Source organism: Lactuca saligna, chromosome 9 (assembly GCF_052625555.1).
Source record: "Lactuca saligna cultivar CGN05327 chromosome 9, ASM5262555v1, whole genome shotgun sequence".
In the NCBI taxonomy this organism is placed as follows: Eukaryota; Viridiplantae; Streptophyta; class Magnoliopsida; order Asterales; family Asteraceae; genus Lactuca; species Lactuca saligna.
Window position 1 is genome coordinate 153,519,769 of NC_136425.1, and position 27,546 is coordinate 153,547,314.

At 35.1% G+C, this 27,546-nt stretch overlaps 1 protein-coding gene across 1 annotated transcript; it reads left to right on the top strand.

Moving 5' to 3' along the window:
• Positions 1 to 10,817: 10,817 nt before the first annotated feature.
• Positions 10,818 to 12,174, top strand: LOC145016463 (NAC domain-containing protein JA2L-like). Its single transcript, XM_078974772.1, has 3 exons — positions 10,818 to 11,089; positions 11,171 to 11,439; positions 11,512 to 12,174. Exons 1-3 carry the CDS (start codon positions 10,897 to 10,899, stop codon positions 11,977 to 11,979), a joined length of 930 nt encoding a protein of 309 aa, XP_078830898.1. The 5' UTR covers positions 10,818 to 10,896; the 3' UTR covers positions 11,980 to 12,174.
• Positions 12,175 to 27,546: the final 15,372 nt, after the last annotated feature.

A 27,546-nucleotide genomic window follows, 5' to 3' on the forward strand; every position in this document is an offset into this window, starting at 1 on the left:
AACAGTAGCCTCAGTCAAAGTGGCATATCGCTCGTCAAAAAGCTCAATCATTGTAGTCTTGATTGACCCAAAGACCTCCATGATCACCTCCTTAACAGCCACGGTCACCCGAGTGGCGATCATCTCCCAAATATCGTCATCTGTGAAACCTGGTCTCTCTTAGGTTCCATCTCCTAGTCCAGAACCTCTCATGTACACCATACTGAAAATGAAACAAAAGATGCATCAAAAATGCCATAATCTAGACTATTAAAATAATTACGGAAAGCTACACCCTTGGGGTTTGTGACTTCCTTGCTACACATACGGGTCCTATGCTTTCAGTAGTATGGGCCCATACTACCTTCCATATCTACCTGTATATGTCTCAAGGAGTCATCATGGACCACCTGACCAGAAAACCTAACATCTAGGATACACATACATCCTATACATAATCCATCGGGAGTGGCTAATCCAACCTCACATTGACCTGTTATAAACCATACTCGGTCATGAAACTTCCACCAACCCTACAACCACGTGTGCATGCTAATCATGCATAACACAAGATTTTATAGATAGTCAAATAATCGATTCTACCCTAAGCCCAGAACCAAACAAGGATCAGGAAATAAATCCAAATCAAACATTCTCAGGCTATAAAATCTTAGTTATGTATAGCTATAATGCATACACTAAGCAACTACAATAATGATGTCTATTCCATCTAGCATACAAGAAATTCTCCTAGGATATCCTGCATATTGGTTCAAGAAATTCTAGCATGCAATTCCTAAAGATCCTTAGCCTATAAACTAGCATGCAATTTTACCATAATAAGCAAATAACAACATGGGTATCTTGGGGAAATACTTTCTTGCTCCGATTGATCATACACATCGCATCCATCCTTAGTTACTTTTTGACGAAACTTTTAAAAATCATTTGAAAATTTCACAAATACTTATTTTAATTCTGGATTCACATGAATGCTCATCCATTTCTCTCAAAACCATGGCTCTGATACCAACTTGTAACATCCCAAAAATTAAGGCAAAATTTTCATTTTTAAAACTATTTCAAAATCCATAAACTTTACAAAAACAAGTTTCCAAAATCACTATCATGAATCAGAGTATACTAATGTAATAAAAACACATAAAATCTAAGATGATGTGCATGATCAAGCCTTCGCCTTTCCCCTATCCTCTGAAATACTTGAAACCATAAATCAAACTAGAAGGCAAACCTTAGTGGGTTCCCTTAAAATAACCCACACAATAGAACATAAATAATCATGAATGATGGGTCCACAATCATCATACTTGATTACACCCGGTTCAATGTCATCAGACTGGATTGTCTCGGCCCAATCAGTCATCAGACTGGAATGCCCCGGTCTATCGGCTTATGCACATAGCACTAAAGCCTCAGCCCATACCGCATTATGTCGACATACGCAACAGAAAAATCATATAACAACACATATAATCATACAAATTTACAAATCACTATAGTGTAAAAAAATCCTATATACCAGGATACATAATCTATGGGCTAGCCTTGATGCCTTTGACCCACAAGTACATTAAGGAAAACTCACCTCAATGTCCGAAAGATAGTTGAACTGAATACTACTCTAAATACTGGCTCTATAGGTCTCAAGTACGACACACAGGGCCAAGCCCTAATCTACTACTCATAATACCCCAAATGACCTAAAGTCAAAGTTGGTCAAAATCAACGGTCAACGGTCAAACATCAAAGTTAATTCTAGTTGATCACGTCGTGGCCTCCTGTAAAACCCAATTTTGCGTATCAATCGAAATCACTATCATTGGCGTGGAATCCCAATCAAGTGAATGCCATAAATCGTAAATATGAAATAAGAACACACTTATCAAATCTTCAATGCACACTATATTGATAATAGTCTAGTACATAAGATGATGAATTACTCTCGGTTCTCTCTCTTTTCCTCTCTTGAACTCGATATGGCTATCATGGAATCCTCATTTTACATGACTTAAACAAAACAATATATACCTAGACCTAATACAAAGCCCAGACCAAAGCCCAACCACAATCATTAAGAGATTTCGGTCCACACAACACCGAAACCATGATGTTTTCAGTACGTAGACCGATAACTCTAAAAGCTATGAAAAGCAAAGTATGAAGCACAAATTTTATGTCCTAACAATCTCCCCCTTGGTTTATATCTTTCTTTTCCTTTCAATCTTCTCTTCGTTCTTGAATTTCAACATTTATCTTCGATTTCTTCATAACTTCAAGATGAACATATGAATTTCTACATCAATTAGTTTATCTTGAACAGTTGGACTTCCTTTTGAAATTTTGATTTTGAACGCATATTCGTTATAGAGACTTCTTGTAAAGGTTCTTGAAAATCAACACTTTCAGTTTTGATAAACTTTAGAGATAATAACAGAGAGACCAATTCTTCTGAATAACTTCAACAAGATTAAAGATATCACCAAATTGAATGAGGAGGCTTCAATGCAATTCGTCACATAACTTCAAAAACAACTTCACCTTGCTTCTAGGGTTGAAAGATTTTGTGTTGAAAAATAATCTTCAATTCTATTTCCTTTGAATGAATATTCTTCGTAGATCATAGATGCGTCTTAAAAATAACTATGACTAAAAAGTCTATGTGGATCACAGAGTCATAAAGACTCTTCTCACCACAGTTGTTCAAGGACCTAGCCTTTGCTCAGATGGAGACTACTCATAGTATATGTGTGAACACGGAGGAATGCAATATGATTTGTTGAGTATCAGAGAACTACTCGTGGCTATTTTTGATTTTAGCCCCTGCATATCCTCGATCAAAGATCTCAATATAGTTTTTCAATTTAACAAGTTGATTTTCCCTTGGTGAGACGTTTAACGATAATCGTGCCTTGCGAGGTGCATCGCCTTGGTGCCTAAACCATTAATTCCTTAACTGCGAAGAATGTATCCGACAATACATTTGAGTCTCCACAGTTTTGCATGACAAAGAGATTGTCAAGACCCTAGGCAGGATCTTCGGTGATATCTATTTCCCAATTAGGTGAATCGCTCTGGTGCTATGACAGTTCTTAGGTAAAGATAACTGACAAGACCAATTTTAACACTCTGTACAATTTCATACTTTTAATTCCTTAAATACGATAGTTCTTAGAAATATACTGTCTAACTGACATTTTGTACAGTTGCAAGCCTTCAATTCTTATGAAAGTATTATGAAGTGTAATGACCGTCAATTCCTTTCCATGTTTCTTCTCCATGATCAAATAATTCCATTGAGTCCCTTCTTCTGATATAATCTCCTTGAATCTCTTCTTCCTTTCGAATTCGCGTTTTAAGACAAATGAAATTTTGAGATAAAAGTAAAAATAAAAATAAACTTAGCACACAATAAAACAACTAAGAATAAAAATAAGTATCAAATATGCTCAAAACAATGTTTTTGGATTTATGATTTTTCTGAAAAATAAATAAAAACAGAAATAAACATATTTTTTAATTTTTTGATTTTATGATTATGTGTGGTTTTTTTTTAATTCTCCCCCTAAATTTGTGCATAGAAGAAAAATATGAACAAATATAAAAAAAATAAAATAAAACAAAAAAACATATTTTAATAACTAAACTTAAAACATTTTGGGATCAAAATTTGTCATGCAATTTAATATCGTTTATCAGCACACACCTACATGAATATATCTGGTCAATCACCAATATTGTTGTCCACTTAAACACAAAGGATATTTGCAAGTTGGATAGATTGTAAGTGACAAGACATTGAAATTATATTACAAAATAGACCATTTTGCTGACAACGACCAAGGATATTGTTGTCCATTTAAATTCAGCAGCGAGATCTACAGTCAACCTTTAGTCATGAACCAATTCAATTTTAAGTGCACTAGAACGCATTCCCCATTTCACGACATACCCTAGTAATCAAGAATTTCCAAAGAGCTGTTTACTTTAGGTGAGTGCTCAATTATTTGAGAGAGAAGATAGATATAGAGATGCATATGTTGTATTCCAAGTTGGATCTCTTCCAATCACGTAGGGGGATAAGATATGACTAACATAGATAGAGGGATAGAGAGATAGAAAGGTGCATATGTTGTGTCATGTTGAATCTCTTCCAATCACACAGAGGGGGCAGCATATGATTGGCATAGATAGATAGTGAGATGCATAGAAATAGTGATGCATATGTTGCGTTCCAGGTCGGATTTCTTCCAATCACGCAAAGGGGGCAACATATGACTGACATAGAGGATAAGAAAGAAAAACAATTTCACATAGACCTACTTTATCAGAACCCCCCCAGTCACCTTATCAGCACCAGAATTAAGGACATAAGTCCGTACGTCGAAGAAGTGTTGAGCCATAGTTCTAGATTATAAGTATCTTTAATGTATCTCGCATGCTCCATTGTTTATCTCACTGCTCAATCTATCCAAGCATCGTATAGTCAGTCCAAATATAACTATCTAAGTCTAGAAGAGTTAACATTTTCATGTCCTTTCATTGTCAACAATGTCTAGTCCTTTCATTTTGAATCCTTCATGCCTACCAGCACATTGAACACAAAGTCTAAAAAATTTTGCTTCAGTGCATTACACGTATTTCAGATTGCCCTTTAACACTAAACTTCATATCACTTCCCAAAAGATTATCAAAAGAAAATGGAAGAAAATAAGAAATACTAAATAAAATCGAAAAGAAATTTCAGTCTTTGAAATGCATCATCTTAAGAAATCCCATAAGCACGAGCTTGGTTTTAAGAAAAATTGGTTTTTGGACAATTAAAAATCAGCATTATTATCACTGAGAAGAGAAGAGTCAAGAAACTCAAACCGTAAATCAGCAATTGATGTTGCGTCCAGATGACCTGAGAACAGCACGCAGAGACAGCAACATATTCAGCCTCAGCTGTGCTCAATTTCGGAACGAAGTTAACACATTCAAAATTCATCACACCGTTAAATATGATCCCCATTTGTGATCTTTTCTTTCTCCCTTCCTCGCAAAGGACACATTCTCTCCATAAAATTATCAATGCCATGCTGATGAGAGATGTCTCATATCATGTGCCTGGAACAGCCATTATCAACATACCGAAGTCTGATGATATTCCTCCATATCTGCTTCGACACATAGTGTAGGATTAGTTGGTTTTTGGAACCCAGTCCAATTTGAAACTGGACTTACCATTACTATCTACATAAGGTACTATTTCCCATGACATATCCTGTTTATCATAAAAAGAACATGAAAAAGTTATAGGACTTTTGGTTGTTTTTGAAATATGACATTTGGGAATCCATTGGTAATTAGGTTTGGGTACTTTCTTGTTGAGCTGAAAGGGACCTTTCTCACTAGCCTCTGGGGTAGGACAACCTTTTGATTTGGGCTTGTAATGTGGGTATGAACTAGAGGACGACCCTTGAGATGAATTCGACCTCACTAAATTCGGTTTGGCTGAACCATTTCTTGAATTACGCTTATTGTCTGACATGCCCTTCTTGTCCTTGGGAATCTGATTCTTGGCCTTTTTAGCATTCCAGTCACCATTGCGTGAACGTGATGTCAAAGGATTTCTTTTGGAAGATCTCCCCCTTGGCACGTTCTACCAATCTTGATCATAGTAGGGAACATATGAACGATGTGTGAAATTTCTAGCAATGTGACCAGGAGTCCTACAGTTAAAACAAATATGCCTTTTCATATAAATAAGATTGTGACTTGATCCTTGTCTAATTGAAGTTTGTTTCAATGAACTTCCACAAGCACAAGCACATGAAAATTTAGTAGACCGCTTCACAACTTTATGAGGCTTAAGATTGTTTGTAGCGTTATCTCATGCTTTTGAAGCATTTTCAGCAGAACTAGAATTAATTTTGTTCTGATCAATCCCATCTTGCACTGTTACTTTCCACATGAAACATAAGCATTAGTATCGTTCATTGCATCACAAGTTTTCGAATCATTTTTAACAAAACTATAATTATTTTTGTTCTGCTCATGCCCATCTTGCACTGTGACCTTATCTGCACATGAGGTAAAAACATTAGTATCGCTCACACTATCATTATCTACTGTCTCAACTATAGTATGTTTTCCATACTGTTACTGTAGATGTGCTTCCTTTGCTATTTTTCCATAGTCAATGGAGTAAAAGTGTGGTTATCATTGAATGGAGGAGGAACACTATCATAACCTAGACCAACATTCTTTTTGTCTTTCCATCTAAGTTGTTTTTCAATTATTGTCTCAACTTTCTTACTTGACACATCAAAATTTTTAAAATTAAACTCTGCATTCTCAAACTTAATTTTTAATGTGTTAAGCTCGATAGTTAGACTGACAATCTTTTCTTGAGCATAATTATAGTGTTCACATTTTAGTGTTGTATTCTTCCTTAATCCTTTTTATGTCTTTGGTTTGGGCCTCTAATTTTTCTTTAAGGATTTTTGGGCCTTCCTGAGAGTATAACCTTCATATTTAAGGTCCTCAATTTCCCTAATTAATAAATCATGTTGATCGCGATAATGTTTACTTTTAGCTTCACATGACTGAGAGCATGAGGCTTCATTGGTACTGTTGCAAGAATTCATTATTTACCAAAAATAAATGCTTCTCAGGCCGAGAATAACAATGGTCAACTCTATGTTGACCGAGAACCTTGAAGGTTAACCTTTTGTCTGAAGTAAAAAAAAAAAAAAAAACTTTGACTAAGAACAAAGCTTCTAGACCAAAAACAAGGCTTAAAACTGAAAACAAAGCTTCTTGATCTTGACCTAGAACCTTAGCCGAGAATTAGAGTTGACCGAAGACTCGCACCGAAAACGCAGACCGAAGACGAAAGTTTCTTTGAGCTAATCGAGAATGAGGGACCGCCATCGAGAACTGTGAGGCAAAGACCAAAAGCTCTGAAGGTTAGACCGAGAACGAAGGAGTGTCTGAGGACTAGCCGAGAACTTGCAAACCTTAACCGAAATCAATTGATGGTCGCCAAGAACTCACAAGCCCTAACCAAAATCAATTGTTGGCCACTGAGAACTCGTAGGTTTTGACCGAAGACCTCAAAAATATGCCAAAAACACGAAATTTTCATATTTTTAAGCCAAACTCAATCAAACTCTCTAATGTAGTGAAGAACATGAAGAATAATGGCAATAATTTTTTCAAAAAGAATTCAAAACCACCAAGAAAAAAATCCAAAAAATGTTTAATACTTTGCCAAATCGATTGATACCGATCCAAGCTCTGATACCAATTGTAAAACCCAATTTGCGTATCAATATAAATCACTATAATTGGTGCGGAATCCCAATCAAGTGAATGTTACAACTCGTAAATATGAAATAATAACACACTTATCAAATCTTCAATGCACACTATATTGATAATAGTCTAGTACATAAGATGATGAATTACTCTCGGTTCTCTCTCTTTTTATCTCTTGAACTTGATATGACTATCATGTACTCCTCATTTTACATGACTTAAACAAAACAATATATACCTAGACCTAATACAAATCCCATCCCGAAGCCCAACCGAAATCATTAAGAGATTTCGGTCCACACAACACCAAAACCATGATGTTTTTGGTACTTAGGTCGGGAACTCTAAAAGCTATGAAAAGCAAAGTATAAACCACAAATTTTATGTCGTAACACCTCCCTTGACCACGTCGTGACTGTTAAACAACATAGCAGATGGGTTGCAACCGAGTCGCCACGACGTGGCAACCTTAGGTCACACCATGGGGACCATTCTAGAAATCTTAATCTTATAAATCATTTCTAACGACTTCAAGGGCTCTAAAGCTAAGATCTGGTCCTTTTAATGACATAGATGGATAAAGTGTCCAACTTTATCCATCAAGACACCTCAACAAGTGAAGATTCCAAACTATAGTTACTTAAGGATGGCTAAATGCATCAAGACACCTATTAAGATCCCAACCTCTAGAGTTGCTCATCCAAAGTTTCTAGAAGAGTTTCTTACACCCACTAAGCCTTAAAAATCACAGCTTTATGGACTTGCATGTCCAATGCATATCCCTTCCATTTTAGGGCAAAAACATGGAAGTAAAGGCTTAAACTTGAGAATGGGACCAAAAACTACCTAGATCCTCAGATATGAACATATAACACTATAATGATCACAAGGATAAATGTTGCCAACTTTATGAGATTCAACCATCCAAATTTTCACACTAAGAAGATATAAGGACAAAATAGCTAGATTTATACATATAAAGCATAAAGATTAGATTTTGAGGCCTCATAACAACCCAAAAACATGCACAAGATAGATGATGAGAGTTTCTTACAGGAACTAAGCTCAAAATGGCCTTCTTCTTCTTCTTCAAAACACATACAAACTCAAGAGAAAGCAAAGGAGGCTAGGGTTTTCTCTTGGAGGCTAAGGGAAAGTGAATGAGGCTGAGGGTGGGCAACACTCACCATTACATTCCCTTAAATAGGGGCTCGCCATTAAACAACGACCATGTCGTGGCGATATATGCCACACCGTGGCGCCAACTTAAAGGCCACGAAAACTCATGCCTTAGCCACGCTGTGGGACTCACTTACCACGTCATGGCCACCAGAGGTCCAACTTCCAATTTATTAAAATTTCTTAAAGAAAGAACATACCCGAAACTTAGTGTTACAATCGGGGCAAGGTGAAGGTGTGATCATACACATCATCATTGGATATTTTATTGATAGTTAATTTTGGGATACTCTGATTTATGGTTATGACTTTTTGGAAACAATGTTTTGTAAGACTTATGGGTTATTAAATGGTTTTAAAAATGGAATTTTTTATCATGATTTTTGGGGTGTTTCATTGATCAATTGAGGACATGGCGGTTTCTAAAGGTCTATTCTTTGGGACATCCAATGGCCGCTTGTTTCATTGGCCATTAAGTTTGCTGGTCTAGGGTTTTACTCAGCGATAAAAGCTTTCTCCTATGCTTTTTTGGCCTCACAGGTTCAACCGAGGGTTTTGTAAGACCATATGTTATGGGATAGTGGCAGATATGCTATGGATTATAATTATGTTTATGTTTTGACTTGTCTTTGTGATACGATTCTAGGCTTTGACTTCAGCGGTTTCACTAACAAGGATATCGTCCCTCCTAAAGTCCAACATGCATTGGCAAGTTCCATTATTAGTAAAATTATCAAGGACATGGAAGTATATTTTGACATGATTGTTATATAAGATATAGTTTTTGAGTGTCACCAGGCACCATATGTACAAGATTTGTTTATGGTCATTCCTATTGATGGTGTTGACCAACATATGTCACCAGTGGAGCATCGTGCTATCTTCAAATACCACCTTATGATCCCATTATTTCAGGTTGACGAGATCTGTCATGTTTGTCACAATGCATGTGTGAAATCTTTTGGAGAGCAAGTCATACATTGTAGAGAGATCACGTGTTTCAAATATCGACACGATATGGTTAGGGACGTTGTTTTCGATGTTTTCCGGTGTGCTGGGGTTTTACCCAAAAAATGGCCCTTCATAACTGGCCCGTTGGAAGGAAGATCAACCGATGCTTACATTTTTGGATAGACATGAGAGAAACACGCATATGTGGATTTAGCCCAGCAGTATCCGACGTTGCCCTCCCTCATTGAGGCTGAGTGTTCAAGTCCCGTTGTGGACATAGGTGGGATAATGTATGAGTAGTTTAGTATATTTGTTGTTTCAAAGAAACAAAAACTGGGTTTCCCTTTTGTAGGTTTGAGGAGTAGTGTTTTCACTATGGGGCAGACTGCTTTAAAGTTGCATCATGTAAAGTAACAAACATATGAGAAATCGTGGATGCAAAATCAATACACATTTATATCTTTCACGTTTGATACATTTGATTATTTTTCGGATGTTGTGGAGTTCTTGAATAGAGTCTAACGGGACATGTATAGTAATGTTGTGACCCTAAATCTATAAATATGATTTTTAAAAGATTTAATGTCTTCATTTACCAACTATATCTATAAAAAACTTTCATGGTATATTGGTTTATTTCTATATTTTTTTAAAACGACAAATTTAATCTACTACTAAACTAGCAAACTACTTCTTAAATCCACTTATGTCCACAACGATACTTGAACTTCACCTTAAGAAAGGAAGACAACATTAGATATGGTTGTGCTAGAAGCCCTTTAATTGTTTATTTTGATGGGTGTATTCGGTACGGAGGGTTTAAGAGCATTTGAGAGCTTTTAGCTTCTAGCGTTTAATAAAACACTTTGTTTTGAATAGAAAGTCTTGTTTGGCACTACAAGCTTCTAGCGTTTTGTTTAAACAAAACGCTCAAAAACCAAATGCTACTTCATGTAACGTTTAACAAAACGCTACAAGCTACAAGCTACTCGTTACCTGCTACCCGCTACCAGTTAGCGTTAATGAACACGTGATATGACCATCTATTTCGCACAACAACATTAATAAATATGTATATATTGTTAAATAGTTTGTTGACATTTAAAAGATAAAATAAATATGCAAACACCTGGAAGTCGTTTCTGGGTGAGTAAAGAATAGCAAATTTATGAATGCAACACGTGCATAAAAAAACAATAAAAGTGGTTTTGGAGTTATTAAAACCACATTGTCCACGTTCATGCATTTGGATTCTGGACACTTTTAGATAAGGTTTGCCGCTTCGGTTGTACTTCTCCACTTTTTACTTCTTTTTTGTTGGTCCCCACCATTAATACTGTGGACTCCTATTCACACTATATATACCCGCCCTTTTTAACTATTATTCAAAAAAATATATATTTTTATAAGTATTTTCACCTCTTCTTTCTTCTCTTCTCCCTCTACAAACCAAAAAAAATAACAATGGGTGTATCGGATCCGGTGCCGGTGACGGATCCGACGACTCAGCTGAGTTTACCGCCTGGATTCCGGTTTTACCCTACCGACCAAGAGCTCATGGTGCAGTACCTTTGCCGGAAAGTCGCTGGACATGATTTCCCTCTTCAGATTATCGGAGATGTTGATCTGTATAAGTTCGATCCATGGGAATTACCAAGTAAGTGCTGTGATCTCACTAAATTTGACGAAATATGATTGATTAATCACTAATGGTGACAATATAATTGATTGTTGATAGGTAAGGCGATGTTTGGGGAGAAAGAATGGTACTTTTTTAGCCCGAGGGATCGAAAGTACCCAAATGGGTCTCGACCCAATAGAGTTGCCGGGTCGGGTTACTGGAAGGCCACCGGAACTGATAAAGTGATCATATCGGAGGGAAGGAAGGTCGGAATTAAGAAGGCGTTGGTTTTCTACGTTGGTAAAGCTCCGAAAGGGTCAAAAACTAACTGGATCATGCATGAATACAGGCTTTCAGATCCTCCGAAGAAGACGAATAGCTTAAGGGTAAGTGGATTTACTCTACGTTTTCTCTGAAATCGTAATTCGTAATTCAATTTTATGTTTGTTTTTACACAGTTGGATGATTGGGTGCTTTGTCGAATCTACAAGAAGAATTCAAGCGTACACAAAACAATTTCCGGTGGTCAGAGCCACAATTCCTCTTCGTCATCTTCATCTCAGTTTGATGATGTTCTTGATTCACTTCCAGCGATTGACGACAAGTTCATGACATTTAACGAAGAAGATCAGAAGATCGACATTCACAAATTCGACTCTGGGAATTACGATTGGGCAAACATCAATGCATTTGGATTACAGGATCCAGTTACAAACACTTATCCATTAAATACAACCTCCATTGATATGACATTCAACATGCACATGAAGTTTGTTAAATCATCGGACGATGAATTTCATACTGAAATCAGAAGTCAAAGAATGGAGAACTCCGGGTATCTATTTTCACAGAGCTTCATGAACACTACAGACCCGTTTGCTATCCGGTACCCGACCCAACCAAGCAGCTCGGGTTATAGACATTGAAATGGAAATGAATAAGTAGAGGGGGGTGAGTGTAAATAGGTGGTTTCTTGGGGGGTGGGAAGTAGATTTTTAGTAGTTTAGGTGCATCATGAACCCAAAAGTCAAAGATGGATGTAGACTTAGTCAAAGGGTTTTGGGTTAAGATGCCTGGTTCAATGTACATAGTAAGAGAAAACAATCTTTTGTTTCTTTGAATTTTCGGTTAACTTTCTACTTATGGAAATTTTGGTGGTTGATTATTATTTTCCTTTTTACTAAAGATCAAGAATAAACTCTTAACATGCATATTTTTAAATTATCCAAAAATTGCATAGGACTAGTAATTTTGTGTACATTAAGTCTTCATAATTATAGCCATTGACGAAAATAAATTTCTAAAAGATATAGTATTTAATACATAAAAAACATGTACTTTTCAATATCAATATATCTAACAAATGAACATAAATAGAAAAATGAAAACGTCATGGAATAGTTGTGCTGTGAGTTGGCAGAAGCATATGTAAGAAATGAGGTATAGGTGGCGCCAAGTAAGCATAGAGCACATGTCTAACGTATAAAATTTGCCATATGTACGAGCTGCACCAACTTACACTATTATTTAATGATAAAACTGTACAAATGATCCTATGGTTAGATGAAAATTATCACTTTGATCCAAAAAAGTTTTGATTAGTATCAGAGGTCCAAACTTTTCATTTTATTGCGAGTTTGATCCAGTTTTTTATAAACTTTTTCATAATAACCATTTTGCCCTTGTTTTTTTTTTCTTTTTCAATTCTTTTATTATTTAAATACTTTTTTGATTAAAAGAAAAAATAAAAAAGAAAATTTACATTTTCTATTTTATTTTTATAACTTTTATAAAAATAAAAGTTATAACTTTTATAGAAAATTGGACCAAACTTGCAACAAAATGAAAAGTTTGGATCTCTGGTGCTAGTTCAAACTTTTTTGGACCAAAGTGGTAATTTTCAACTAACCACAGGGACCATTTATGCAGTTTTGTCTTATTTAATTTCATTAATTTTATGTTTGAGTAAATTATTGAAATTGTTCCTATGGTTTTGTCAAAATTATATGTTTGGTCCATAATTTTATTTTGCATTCGGATCGTCCCTATGGTTTGATTTTGTTGCGTTTTTCGTCCTTATGGTTTTGTCAAAATTGTATGTTTGGTCCCTAACTTTATGTAGTAAGGGATGAAAAACGCAACAAAATTAAACCACATAGACGATCCGAATGCAAAAAAAAAAAAAATAAAATAAAATAAAATTAGAGACCAAATGTGCAATTTTGATCAAACCATAAGTAATTTATATTAAAGAGTGATTGAACTTTTTCTATGAAAATTTGATGTCATGTACACGCAACATAGGCTTTTGCAATCCTACCATTTTGTGTGATACCATCTTTGTCTATCAAAAATTATAATACTTAAATCACATGCAATGTATCATTGTATTGTATGTGATCTAATTGTACAAGTATTCCAATGTATATCATAATTTTTCATCAACAATAGCGAACAACAATTATGTATAAATGAAAATTACCAATAACTAAAAAACTAATCAAGAAGTAACTAATCCACATGTCACCGGTAATAACCTATGATAACGTGCAACCTTATCCAATATTTCATTTTCAATTTTTTTCTAAATATTAAATCCAAAACAAATATCCCTACAACCATTCCATATATTATTTTGGTAAACATCATTCTAGATCTAATTTAACAATTTAATCGGTTAAAAATTGGATGTACTAAATTATCCTTTAAAATGAAAATAATTTTACTATATGTTATTTTTTTATTTGACAAACTATTTTTTTATTTAATTTGTCAAATGTTAATTTGTAGTAATTTAGAGATATATATATTTTTCACTTGTCACTTGTTATTTACTTTATTTTTCATTTTTCATTTTTCAATATCCCATTAATTTATTTTTCATAAATTAAATATATCATAATGACTATAAATTTTAAATTTTAAATTTCAATTACAATATTCAATTTCAGTTTCTAATAAATTACAATTTAAACCTTCGTATTTAACATTTTGTTATAATTAACATGTTTAGTTAGGCCTGGCAATGGAGCGGGTTTTGACCCTGATCCGATCCAAACCCTTAACAATTATATGAGTTTGGAGCATCGTTCTTGATCCGTTTACCCGTTAACGACACATACCCGCTAACCCTTTTATTAAAAGGGTCGGGTATGGATCATCACCAATCCGCTCCATTTATAATCCGCCCCATATAAATTTTAGAAATATAAATTTATATTTTATATTATCTAAAGTTTACATTAAATTCCAATCAGAAGTCCAAAGCTAAAAGACCAAAGACTAAATTGTTTAAACATAGGACTTGAGCACTCACCTTCTAGACTTTCAGTCTTCTCCCAAGAGTCATGATTTCATTTCATTTATAAATCAATAAGTTCATTTATCAACCGGAAGAAAGTTTGTAATTGCTATTCTCTATCAATGCAATCAACGGTCAAAAACCAATTGGAAATAACTAAAATAATGATTTTAATTCCAACAGAAAGTCCTCGAGTACATAATGTGTTTTCTAAATCAAAACTTAGTTTTATTTAATAAATGTGATTTTATGATTTAAGTAAAATGTGTTTGATTATTCAAAAAACCTACGGGTTACGGGGCGGATTTGGATATCTGCTGATTCGGTGGATAAAGGTATGGGTTTGATTATTCAAAACCCTGCGGGTTACGGAGCGGGTTTGGATCGGATTTTGAAATTTGTTAAAAGGTTTTGAATCAAGGTTGATTCGCTCCAAACCCGCCCCATTGCTAGGTCTATGTTTAGTACACAGATATGATAATTAAACACGTAATTTTAATTTATTATTTTTTGCATGTTTATTTATTTTTATTTTTTTCTCATAATTTTCACTTATTTTAAATTTTGAATACAAATAAATTTCCCGTTTCCTTATTTGTATTTAATATTTTGTTTTAAAAAACTTGTATAGTATATCAATCTCACACCTAGTATCATAATAAATACTCTCTGTGTGTGTGTGTGTTTTACAAGTGCATGCAATATATTATGTGTTTTTGACTTTATGGGTGAGCAAAATCAAACCCAGAAGCCAAAAAACCTACAAATTTGTAACTGAAAACCGAAACTAAAGCATAAACCGACGGTTCAGGTTTAGAATTTTGTCACACCCCAAAACCGAGAACGGCGGAAACGTTCTGGGGCGGAGGACGTCATGTATAATATCAACAACAATGTAAAGTAGTAAACAAGCAACAACATCATCCATTGCATTAATAAAATAATTATTATACAATTGTATTCTGTCAAATTTTGATAAACACTAAAGCATAAATCAAAATGAAAGATAAGTCTTGAACAAGCTCCATCTTCCTTTCTCCTTGCATCGGTACCTGTCTATGATGACCTGAGGATACAAGTAATTTTGAAAGCGAGTATCAGCTTTGAAGCTGGTGAGATCATAAGTATTTAGTGTTTTAATTTGTATGTAAGAATTTGTAAGTGAACTGTAAGTATGAAAATGTTTGTAAAACAACTGTAAACGTTAGAAAAACCTTAGAAATCCCTATGATTCCTACTATTATATAAAGTGCATCTTCTACCAAGACCTAACTGTTCTAAATGTTCGTTTCTTGCAAAAGTGTGTAATTTTCCCAAGCGTAACTATCATTATCAAAATATAGTTTGTACATTAAAGTTTAAGTGAGGGTATCACTAAAAATGTAATGGGTAAATCATTGTAGTACTGTAGTTTTGTATTATAGGAACTACTGCTGTACTAACTACCTTAAACCGGATTTATATTAAGGTATAATGTGATAATTGCACCATACTATCGACTAATAACAATGACATAAAGAACGGTCGTAATAACGGAATGACGTTTGGCACCCGCAGACCTGCAGGTCCGACTGTAGCTAGCAGCAAGGTGTAGGATTGTCAATCCAGTATAGATCTATACGCAAACTCAACGCTCTCCCTCCAAGAGAATTCTGGTAACAACGACAACGTATAGTCGAAAAATAAGGTATGACGTTTGGCACCCGCGGACCTGTTGGTCCCACTGTAGCTAGCAGCGAGGTGTAGGATAGTCAATCCAGTATAGATCTATACGCAAACTCAATGCTCTCCCTCCAAGAGAATTCTGGCTACAACTCGGGCCACGACATTTAAGGCATGCTTCGATACAGTGGATCACAATTGTTAACGTATTAATGTAAGGGTAATGTTTCTCGTTCTAGTATAGTTGTATATGTTCTCGTCCTAGTATAGTTGTATATGTAATGTTCTAGAAAGTATTGACTCATGAATGAACTGACTCATTGTATGATATCGCGTTCTAGTAACGGTTCTAGTATCTTCCTAAACTACCCATATAGTAGTTTACTAGCAGTCTAACTGGTACGTATGGTCATGGATGTATACCCTTACTAACTAAGGGCATGGGATGAACTGGAAAGACCTTTTATGACTATATATGTACACATGATATATAACTAATATTTAAATGACTTTCGGACGAATACCCAATATCCCACCAGACCACATCTCAAGGCGCGAAAAGGAAATAGGGTGGATAGTCTTCCTAAGTCTTTTAAACATTTCTTATATAACTATACATATAGAGGCATGCAATTTATAATATAAAAGCATAAATAAATTTTGTAAGACATTTGAAACATAAATATTATTTTAAGAAAAGATCGACTTGATGTCGATCTATAACACAATTTGAAGGCATAAGTATGATAAAACAGTTTTGAGTATAAGGAAACATTTGATTGAAACACAGTTGTAAATAAGTTTGAAAGATAATGTACGGAGTAAGCTGTACAGTGTAAAAAGGAGTTTAAAACATATAAAATGTTTATAAAAAGTCATTTGAAGGAAACTGTTTGGTAAAACGGCTAATGAGTAGCCAAATCTTTTGAATGCTGTATATTAATCACATGTGATTGATGTAATAACTAGCGTAATTCTACTTATTAATGGCATGTGATTGATATAATACTAGCATGATTCTACTTGTATCCCCCCCCCCATTAAACATTTAAAAGTAGTTTAAAACATTAGTTAAGGGGTATGAACTCACTTGATTGAAGTGGTCGATTTGAAATAGTCTAGAGAAGAATCGAGCAGAACTTTGACAGTAAGAGTTGAAAGCGCGGGAAACCTTGGGATTCTCGGGAATCTCGGGAACACAAAACCTCCCTTCGGGACTTGAAGGTGAAAAACCGGGGCTTTGGGAGGGTCTCGGGGGCTTAAACGTAGAGTTTCGGCGCGAGAAAGAGAAGAATGGAGCACCTAAACCCGGCACCCCAAGAGTTGTATTTATAGGGGCATTTCTGGTGTGCCACGTCGTGGCAAGTGATGGCCACGTCGTGGGGAGTCAAACTTATCCTCTTCCATTGATTGGACGCCCTCAGTCACTTGCCGGGTCGCGGCAAGCTTGTGCCACGTCGTGGCAAGGCTGACAGCCTCGGATTTCGGACCCCGAACTTGTAAAATCCGTAACTTTCGCATACGAGCTCCGTTTTCGACGTTCTTTATATGCACGCGTAGCTAAAAACATGATCTAAAACTCTCGTTTAGAATTCATTGGCTAATTTTGACTTTATTTTTAATTATTTATTTTTAACGGGCCGGGACACGATAATTCCGTAAAAAATCCATAACTTCTTCATCCGATGTCCGTTTTCGTCAGACTTTTCATCGTTGCGTTACTAATGTTGAGACCTTAGATTCTCATTTAGGTTGTTTTGGTCAAAAGTATCTTGATCTCTATTTCGAGTTTTTAGCTGTCTACTGCTATACCCGAATCTTGGAAAAATCATAACTTCCTCATACGAAGTCAGATTTAGACGTTCTTTTTATGTATGCTCACGGTTTGAGGTTATCTATAACTTTCATTTAGATACTTAATGCTAAAAACTATTGTATTGAAACTTCGCGTTTTTCGTTTAATCGGTGTTGCCGGTTTTGCCGAGAATCTTCGGTTGGTCATAACTTCTTCGTTATAACTCGGATTTTAGGGTTCTTTATATGTACGAAAACCTTGATACGATTCATAATACTTTATATTTTGACCGAAATTTGATTGGTTTTACATTACATTGTCTCGAAATATCGGGTTGTCACAAATTTTCAAAAACTGAAAATTTCATTTTGGTTTCGGTTTTGGGTTTGGTACAACAGAAAGAAACCAAACCAAACTGGATTTCATATATCATATGTATTCTATGAGTTATATATATATATATATATACACACACACACACACATCTTCCTTGGGCTATAAACACAAACTAAAGCGTTCTCTAGTGGTTAACACAATGGGCTATCGTAGGAGATAACGCAAGTTCAAAACTCTCTAGCCTCATTTTTCTCAATTTGTTTTTCCAGGTGGTTGAGTATATCCCACATAGCTCCATTGGTGAAACTTAACCAAACATTCTCTTCTATATAACCTTGTCATCCTCTTTCTTTCTATTATCTATCGCGCTAATGGAGTCTTACATCGCTTCGAATATTTGAAGATCAACTATCCTCACCATACTGTTGAGTTAAGGTAAATTAAGTAATAAGCTTGAGATTTGGTTTAAATTATAAACTTGAAACTGAACCTGGAAACCCAAGTTTAAAACATAAAATCGATGCACGGAACATATTGGTTTGGGTTTGAATTTCAAGAAACCGATCATTTTCGATTTGTGTTCGGTTTTAGGTCAAAATCGACTCAAACTTACCCATGCACAACCCTATTGACATGCAACAACAGTTAACTAATAAGCTAAATTATTTTTTGGGGTTTTATTTATAATTTTTTTATTTTCCAGTTTGTTATGTTTAGCAAACTAAAAAGTAGTTTAAAAGCAAACTTCTTTAAAAAAACTACTTACACTAGTTTTTCAAAATCTTTTAAAAGAAATTAGAATATACCCTTAATTCCTTATAAAAACATATTCTTATAGTTGTCTTTTTATGTCATTTTATATCTTCCAATTAACTTATCTGCTAGTCTTTCCCGAACATTATTTTTTATAAGATACCATCTAACTTTTCAACCAATACACCGAATATGACCTTAGTGTACCAAATTTATAAGTGCATACAACAAATTTAATGGGCGAGGGTGAGAGGTGACATTTCGCTATGTGAAAATAAATGAAGGGAGAGTGAGGGGAATGACACGACACTAAGGTGACAGTAAAAAAGTGAGAAGGTATGATATCACACTAGATAGTCTAACGGTGATCTTGATTAAACTCTCATCTCAATCACAAAGCGGTGGACACCACACACAAAGAAAGTGTCGTTGGAAGCTGTCCATTTAACACTGCTATTTTATAGTAAGATGTCACAAAAATGACTATTTTTTTATGAAAAATAAAATTACCATGATCTTTGAAAAGTAATTTTAAAATTTCATTACGATTTTCAAATTATGTTCTTCCTAGCTAAAAAGATGTTTGAAAATTGTTTTCTCAGATAAATTCAGAAACTTTGAAGTTAATTGTAAGGTCACACCTTATCATATGATGACTCAACCACTCAACATTATCTATCAATGTTAGCATCAACTACATCGACAGTGCCAGCGTTCCACGCTTATCAGCGTCAGCATATAACGTATTTATTTTATGTAATCTTTTGTATATTATGTAATGATATAGATAAGTATGGAATAGATCACAGATCCAATATCTTTGTGATAAGATCGGTTTTTAGTATAGATTAGATACACTCCCTTTAATTATGGGATTGATATGTATAGACTATTATATATACATCATTAAGGAAAAACCTAATGTTGTACAATACGGCTTGGTGTCGTAATCGTCTTTGTGACAAATCGTCTTCTTGGTAAAGACAAAACTCTTTCTTGGTGAAATAACAATTTGGAGAACTCTTTGTGTCTTTTAATTTCTGTTCTTTATTTTGTTGATTAAGTTTCTCATTCATATTTATACTTGAAGTATATCCGATCCATACAAACCTTCAATTGGTATCAAAGCAGGTTTGTGATACACTCAAGTAGTGATATCGATATCCCTCACTCCAAAATCAACCGTCTGCAACAAGATTCCTCCATTTGATAAAAAAAACATTTTTTACTTGTAAATCAAAGGCCATGGAAGCTCTCGAGTTCATGGAGTTTGAAATGCTTGATGTCATCAATAAAGGTCCAATTTCTGCTATACATAAATCAACCAATGATGGTGCTTCTGGTAGTAAGCTGAAAGGGAAATATGTTCTCGAATACAATAAGGAAGAGAAAAGGGTGCTGAATCTTGATGTAAAGGAGAGAACTGCTACTGGGAACTCACTTCCTTTTTTCGTCTATCGTTTAATCCAAAACTGCTCAACCGCTCAAGAAATGATGATCACTTTATCATCAACCTTTGAAAAGGAAAAATCTTTAGACGATGAAGGTAAGTGTCTCATGGCTAAGATGGTTGAATCTCACGCTGACGAATCACATCACATCTTTGCAACCCTTGATGTTGATCTTTCTCATGCTGATAAGGATCTTAAGTCAGAATGGAACGACACCCCAGTATATCAGGTAAAGAATCTTGTTGAAGTTTCTTTTGTTGATCATATCGAAAAATATGACACAATAGATCTCTTACATTTTAGTTTATTTGTTTTAAATAAACAAAAATCTGCTTTAAATCTTGAGCTAAGGAAACTTAAGGAAAACCCTTCTTTTCTCGAAAAATCTCTTTGTATATTAAAAAGGGAAAACACATGTATCTCGCTGACCAATAACCTATTCACATTGAAAAAAAAGGCTATTGATCATGCTAAAATCATTCAAGTTATTTTAAAAATTGGGTATCTTCTCACTTTAATGTCACAAGAATTATTGATGCTCAGATTCCAAATCAGTGTGAGAAAATTCTTGGAGGTGATATAGAAGGTTCTGTTTCCTTAACCAAAGTCGTTGAGACTAAACAAGCCTTCTATAAATCTGATTGTTTAAAAAAATATTTTAAGTGTAGATTTGTGAGTTCTTATTTTATAAATTAAGCTTTCATTGATACCCATTGTTGTGCTTATTCTAATAGCATTAGTAAATGTGTTTCTAAATTATCTGCTCTTGATCCTTCTCACCAACCTCCACATCGTGAATATGTTCTTCCCTCCACTAAGATTTTACTAAATTTTCCTATATGTAATGGTGAAGTTCATTTTGTGAACAAAATTCTTACCATGTTTCCATAGTGCTCAATTAGCAAATCTGAACCTGAAGATCAATCAAAGTCTTTTACTTCTAATAAACTTCAATGTATCATGAGCCTCATGACAAAGTAATATCTAGGCATACCATCAATGAAATTCTTTGTTCCAGAACTAAATCAAGAACTCTTAAATCAAAAAATCAAAGTTCTTTAGACTTAGCAGTTGAAAAGAAATCAAAATCTAATGTTACGGGAAAAAAATTTTGGAATCAAAGTTTGTTATCGATGTGGTGATGCCTCTCACAAAGTCAGCGAGTGCATATTTGAAAAGAACTCCATTCACGTTGACAACATGATGAATCATAATGATAAGTGGATCAAAAAGGGAAACTCGTTGAACTATCTCTCTGATGACTGTTATAATACCTTTTCCTGAGCGACCCCTTGCAAATGGGTTAGTGTATATTGTGTACATTATTTTTTTTGGATTTAGTGTGTATTTTAGTTTCAGTGTAAAGAGCATATTTGATATTTAGACAACGGATGCTCAAGACATATGACTGGATTCAAGTCACTTTTGGAAGACTTTGTAAAGAAAGATGGTCTGACTCTTACGTATGGAGACAATGGCAGGTGAACTACAAACGGATTTTGATTTATCATGTGCAACTCTCTTGTTTTCAAGCGCTTCTCTTTTGTGAAAGGTCTTCAGCATAATCTCATTTCTATCAGTCAACTATGTGATGATGGCTATGAATTTCTCTTTAACAAGAGAGAAGGATAGGTTGTTGATCAAAAGAGTGTCATTGTTCTTACTGAAAGTTGACAAAACGACATCTATATTTTGGATATGTTTTCTGTTGACAACTCTCTTCGTTGTTGCTTATTTTTCTTGTGCTCAATCTAATCTGAATTGGCTTTGGAATAAGAGGCTATCACATCTAAACTTCAAGAACATTTCAAAGATTGTAAGGAATCAACTTGTAAGATGAATTCCTAAAGTGCAATTTGTCAAGGACAAGTTGTGTTCAACATGTGAAAAATGGAAGAAAACCATTTCTTCCTTTAATCCAAATTTCTACTCTTCTATTGTCAAACCTCTTCATCTTCTTCACATGCATCTGTTTGGACCAGTTGCGGTTAAGTCAAGGGCTGGAAAGAAATACATTCTTGTTATTGTGGATGAATCTTCAAGGTTTACATGTGTTATCTTTTTAAGAAAGAAGAGTCATGCCATTGATGAAATCATTTCCCTCATTAAGTAGCTGGAAGTACTCTATGATCATAAACTAAGGCAATTACATAGTGATCATGGAACTGAATTCAGTAACTCCTCTTTGAAAGATTTTTGCAAAATCTTAGGAATTTCTCAGAACTTTTCGGCATTTAGATGTCCTCAGCAAAATGGTATTGCAGAGGTAATAAATAGAACTCTCGTTGAAGTTGGAAGAACTATGGTCCTTTAAGCTATTCTTTCCTTGTCATTTAGCCTGAAGCTGTCAATACAACTTGTTACACCCAAAACCGGTCTATCATTGCTAAGCGCCATGGGAAAACTACGTATGAGCTACTAAAAGGAAGGAAACTGGACATCTCTTATTTTCATGTGTTTGGATGTGTGTGTTACATCTTGAATCAAATAGTTCAACATTCGAAGTTTGAAGTTAAAGTTGATGAAGGAATATTTCTACGTACTCCAGCATATATAGGGCTTTCAGGATATTCAGTTTTTCAAGGAAAATTGTTGAAGAAACAACTCATATTACTATTGATAAACACTCATTCATTCATGATCGAGTTAATCATCCCTCATCAATTCTGAATGAACTTACCTACACTCCCTCTGATTCCGTTCCTGAGTTTTTACTAAGTGACATTGAGCCTATTGTACCAAACATTGATCAATTAATCAGTTCACAACCTATCTTTGAAGATCAGGCTGCCATCCCTGAAGAAGTGAACCATCAAATAAGGATGACTATGCTCAAAGTAATACAAACAAAAGTTCAAATTCAAGAATTCTCCAAGATCATCCTGAATCTCAAATCATTGGAAATGTAAATCCTAAAATTCTCACCCACAATAGAGTCAATTATAACTTTTGCATGTTTGTTAATTTCTTATCAACAATTAAACCAAAAAATGTCGATGATACATTGAAAGAGGTTGACTGGATCAAGGTTATGAAGGATGAGCTGAATGAATTTCAAAGATATCGTGTGTCAACTCTTGTTCCAAAACCTCAAGGGAAGACTATCATTGGCACCCACTGGATTTTTAGGAACAAAATGGATGAGGATGGGATTTTTTGTAAGAAACAACTATAGAATTGTGGCTCAAGGTTTCTGTTAGCTTTTAGGATTGGACTATGATGAAACTTTTACTCCCGTTTTCAGGATTGAAGCAATTTGCTTGTTTCTTGCTTTTGCTTCTTTCAAGAACTTCAAAGTTTATCAAATGGATGTGAAGACTACTTTTCTACATGGCGATCTTCAAGAGGAAGTTTTTCTAAAGAAACCTCCGGGTTCGAAAGTGAATAATTTTAAAACCATGTGTATCATCTTGATAAAGTTGTCTATGGTTTAAAGCAGGCACCCAGGGCATGGTATGACACATTGGTAAGCTATCTTATTTCAAATGGATACAATCGAGGAAAGATTGACAATACTTTGTTCATAAAGAATTCAAGAACACATATCATTCTTGCCTAAGTGTATGTGGACGATATGCTCTTCGGATCCACTGATGAAAAGCTTAGTTAAGAATTCGAAGAGATTATGTCTAGAAAGTTCGAGATAAGCATGATAGGTAAGCTAACTTTCTTTATGGTTTTGCAGGTCAAACAATTAACTGATGGTATTTTCATTTTCCAAGCTAAATATATTGAAAATATACTGAATAACTATGGATTCTCTGATTGCAAGCCGACCAAGACTCCAATGTTCTCATCAACGTCTATTGGCACTGATCTAAATGGCACTGATGTGAATGCAACTTTGCTTCAATGAATGATAGGCTCTCTACTTTATCTTACAACTAGTCACCCAGGCATTATGTTTACTACTATATTATGTGTATCACACCAATCCTACAAATTTCATCTACTCACTGTGAAAAGAATCTTTCGGTATTTAAAGCACACACCCAATCTTGGGTTATAGTATCCTCGTAAATCTGAGTTCAAGTTGGTGGGATACACTAACTCTGATCATGGTGGATATGGTATCGATCAAAGAAGTACTTCGGGAGGAACTCAAATGCTTGGAAATAGATTGGTAATTTGGTCCAACAAAGAGCAGGCATCAGTGGCTTGTTCTACTACTGAAGCTAAATATGCTGTCGCTAGAAGGTGTTTTGCCCAAATTCTTTGGATTCAGAATTAGCTCTTATATTATGGTCTAAATTTCTTAGAATCCCATTTGTTGTAACAACACCAATGTTATTCAAATGATACAGAACCCATTGTAACATTCCAAGGCCAAGCACATTGACATTCGTCATCATTTCATCAGGAACATAGTTCAAAAAGGAAAGGTTAAATTGTTCTACAATCCATCCACTGATATTTTCACTAAGGCTTTGGATGAAAAGACTTTGAATAAATTGATTGTAGATATTGTCATCCTTTCAATGATTTAATTGTTATTGAAATTTTATTTTAACATTGCTTCTGTTTGCTTGATAAACAACACAAAAAACAAATGCTACTTTTATTATGTTTATAAATGTTTACATAGTATGTTTAATCTTTTTTATTATATTTACAAGTACTATTTTTCTCTCTTATACACCTTTATGGACTATTTAAGATTTATCTACATCTTCATTCCTAAGATTTTGCAAGAGTTGAAAGATCTCAATGCTCTTAGTGCTAAGAAAAAAAGTGGCATCATGTCCTCTTCTTCTTGAAGACACTCTCTTTCTCCTACAATCATTGTCATGGATGCAAAGAGAAACCATTAATGCAGTAAGTCTTGTTTTCATCTACTGAATCTTCATCCGATAAAAACTCAAATGACCTCATGTTGATCTTGAAGACACGATGGGTTTTATGGGTTCGAGTCAGTTAACTCGTAGGTTACAAAGACTGCTTTTTTCTCTTATCTTGCCCCTGATTAAGATGAACATTGGAAAGCATCTAAAACACTTCAATTATAAATGGCCTCATCACTCTTGATTCATAATAAGATGTTTTGTTTACTGAGGAGTTTGTCTTTACTTGTGCTCTCTTTTAATTGTCAGAATTCAAGTAGTAGATATCTTGGAAAATTGAAATGCATTCATGACCATTTAATTCTAAAGATTTGATGGAACAAGTCTTAATCTTCTTTCTGAAAAAGATGCACATATTTCCCTGTTTAGACTATTTTCTTGTTTGACTAGATTTTTTTGTTTGTATTCTTATATTGTTTATTATGTACCATTTTTTAGAAGGGAAACTAATGGTGGAAACTTTAATCCTAGTATGCAACTTTTGACACATCATCATACCTAGAAGCATGCTGATGTATGTGACAAAATCTCTCTAATTTTCTCATAAGCAAGACCACCTGCTAAGAACATTGTGTTGCCTCCTCACGTCGACTGTCCAGCAATGTCTAAACTTTTAGAGTGAGATTGATTGGTCCAAAAAAATTCAATAAAAAGGATTGGGTGTTCATTTTTTATTTAAATTATCTCTCACCTGAGTCTGTCCCTAGAAGCATGCATGTTGTATGCATCTAGTCTCATGTTTTGCTGAAACATTGATCGAAACCCAATAACTTACCCTGATTGCATATTCATCAGCGTAAGAGTAACTTGGCTAGTCCTTAAATAAAAAAAGGGTTGTTCATGTTGTGGACCTCTGTAACATCCAAAATTCCAAACAAATTTAAACTTTTTAAAACATGTCAAGTACATCAAAACATTACAACTTTGTTTTCAAAATATTGATTATAAGAGTTTTTCCCTGAAACATAAACACAATAAGGGGAGCTGTACGATCATGCCTTGGCCTTGCCTCGATCCCCTGATGTACCTGAAACAATAAACTGAAACTGTAAGCCTGAAAGCTTAGTGAGTTACCCCCAAAATAACGATACACATACAATCCACATAGCAATATCAACATTAACATATCATATCGTTCAAAACAAAACAGTATGCATTGGGTCCATAGCATTACAAGCTGGGCTACCCCCTGGGCCCTCAGTACGAGTCTGGAATGCTTACCGAGCCCTCAGCTTGTATCTGGAATGCCATCGAGACCTCAGTATGAGTCTGGAATGCCTACCAGGCCTTCAACTTGTATATGGAATGCTCCCGAGTCCTCAGTATGAGTCCGGAATGCCTACCGGGCCCTCAGCTTATATCTAGAATACTCTAGGGTTTGTTGGCTACTGCACGGAGCAGTACAACCTCAACCTATGCCACATAACATGTCAACATGTAATAGATAAATACACATACAGGAAATCAGACAATATCACAGGTAGTCCTACAGACCTACCAAACTAGCATATCAACTGGCATACATCACTAGCATGCAATACTGACTCATGATCAACATCTAACACTATTAAGATAATACATCCAATGGGCCGGCCTTGGTGCCTTAGACCCCTTAGTATAGTGAGAATAACTCACCTCATAGATGTCAGCTCGGTAAATAAATCACAACTCTCCGATCACTCATCAAAGACTCCACCACCTATTACCACATTACAAACATGCTCATAAATCTTCATCCTCACAGAGTACTTCATAACCCAACTACGTCAAAGTCAAAGTCCTTAGTCAAGGTCAACAGTCTATGTTGACCTTAACTCGTCAAGTACCCTCAGCTACTCGCCGAGTTCCTTGAAATCCTTACCCACTTGCCGAGTCACCGGGGTGACTCGTTGAGTTCCCTCAAATCTCGATTGAGGCCTTATGGCCACCCGTCGAGTTTCCTTCTATAACACATCGATACACACACATTCCTAACTTGGGGAAAACTTATCCGACTCGCCGAGTTGTTCATGCAACTCGTCAAGTCTATGGAAATCTTCATCGGACTCGCCGAGTTGTTCATACAACTCGTCGAGCCCATGGCTATCTTTATCTGACTTGCTGAGTTGCCCTTGCGACTCGCTAAGTTCCTTCAGTCCTTAAGCCATACAGACCCATTTTAATCCATGCAAAGGTTCCAAATTACAGATCCAAGCTCCCAGGGCATGCCTTTCACGTAAAGTTGCATACTTTACGTACATGCATGGCTAAAAAGGTTCTTAATGCCAAAACTAAGCTCCTAGTGGGTTTCATGCATAAGGGGTGCCTTATTCACGACCAAGATAGGAACTTTATGAATCTAGAACTCGGGAAAG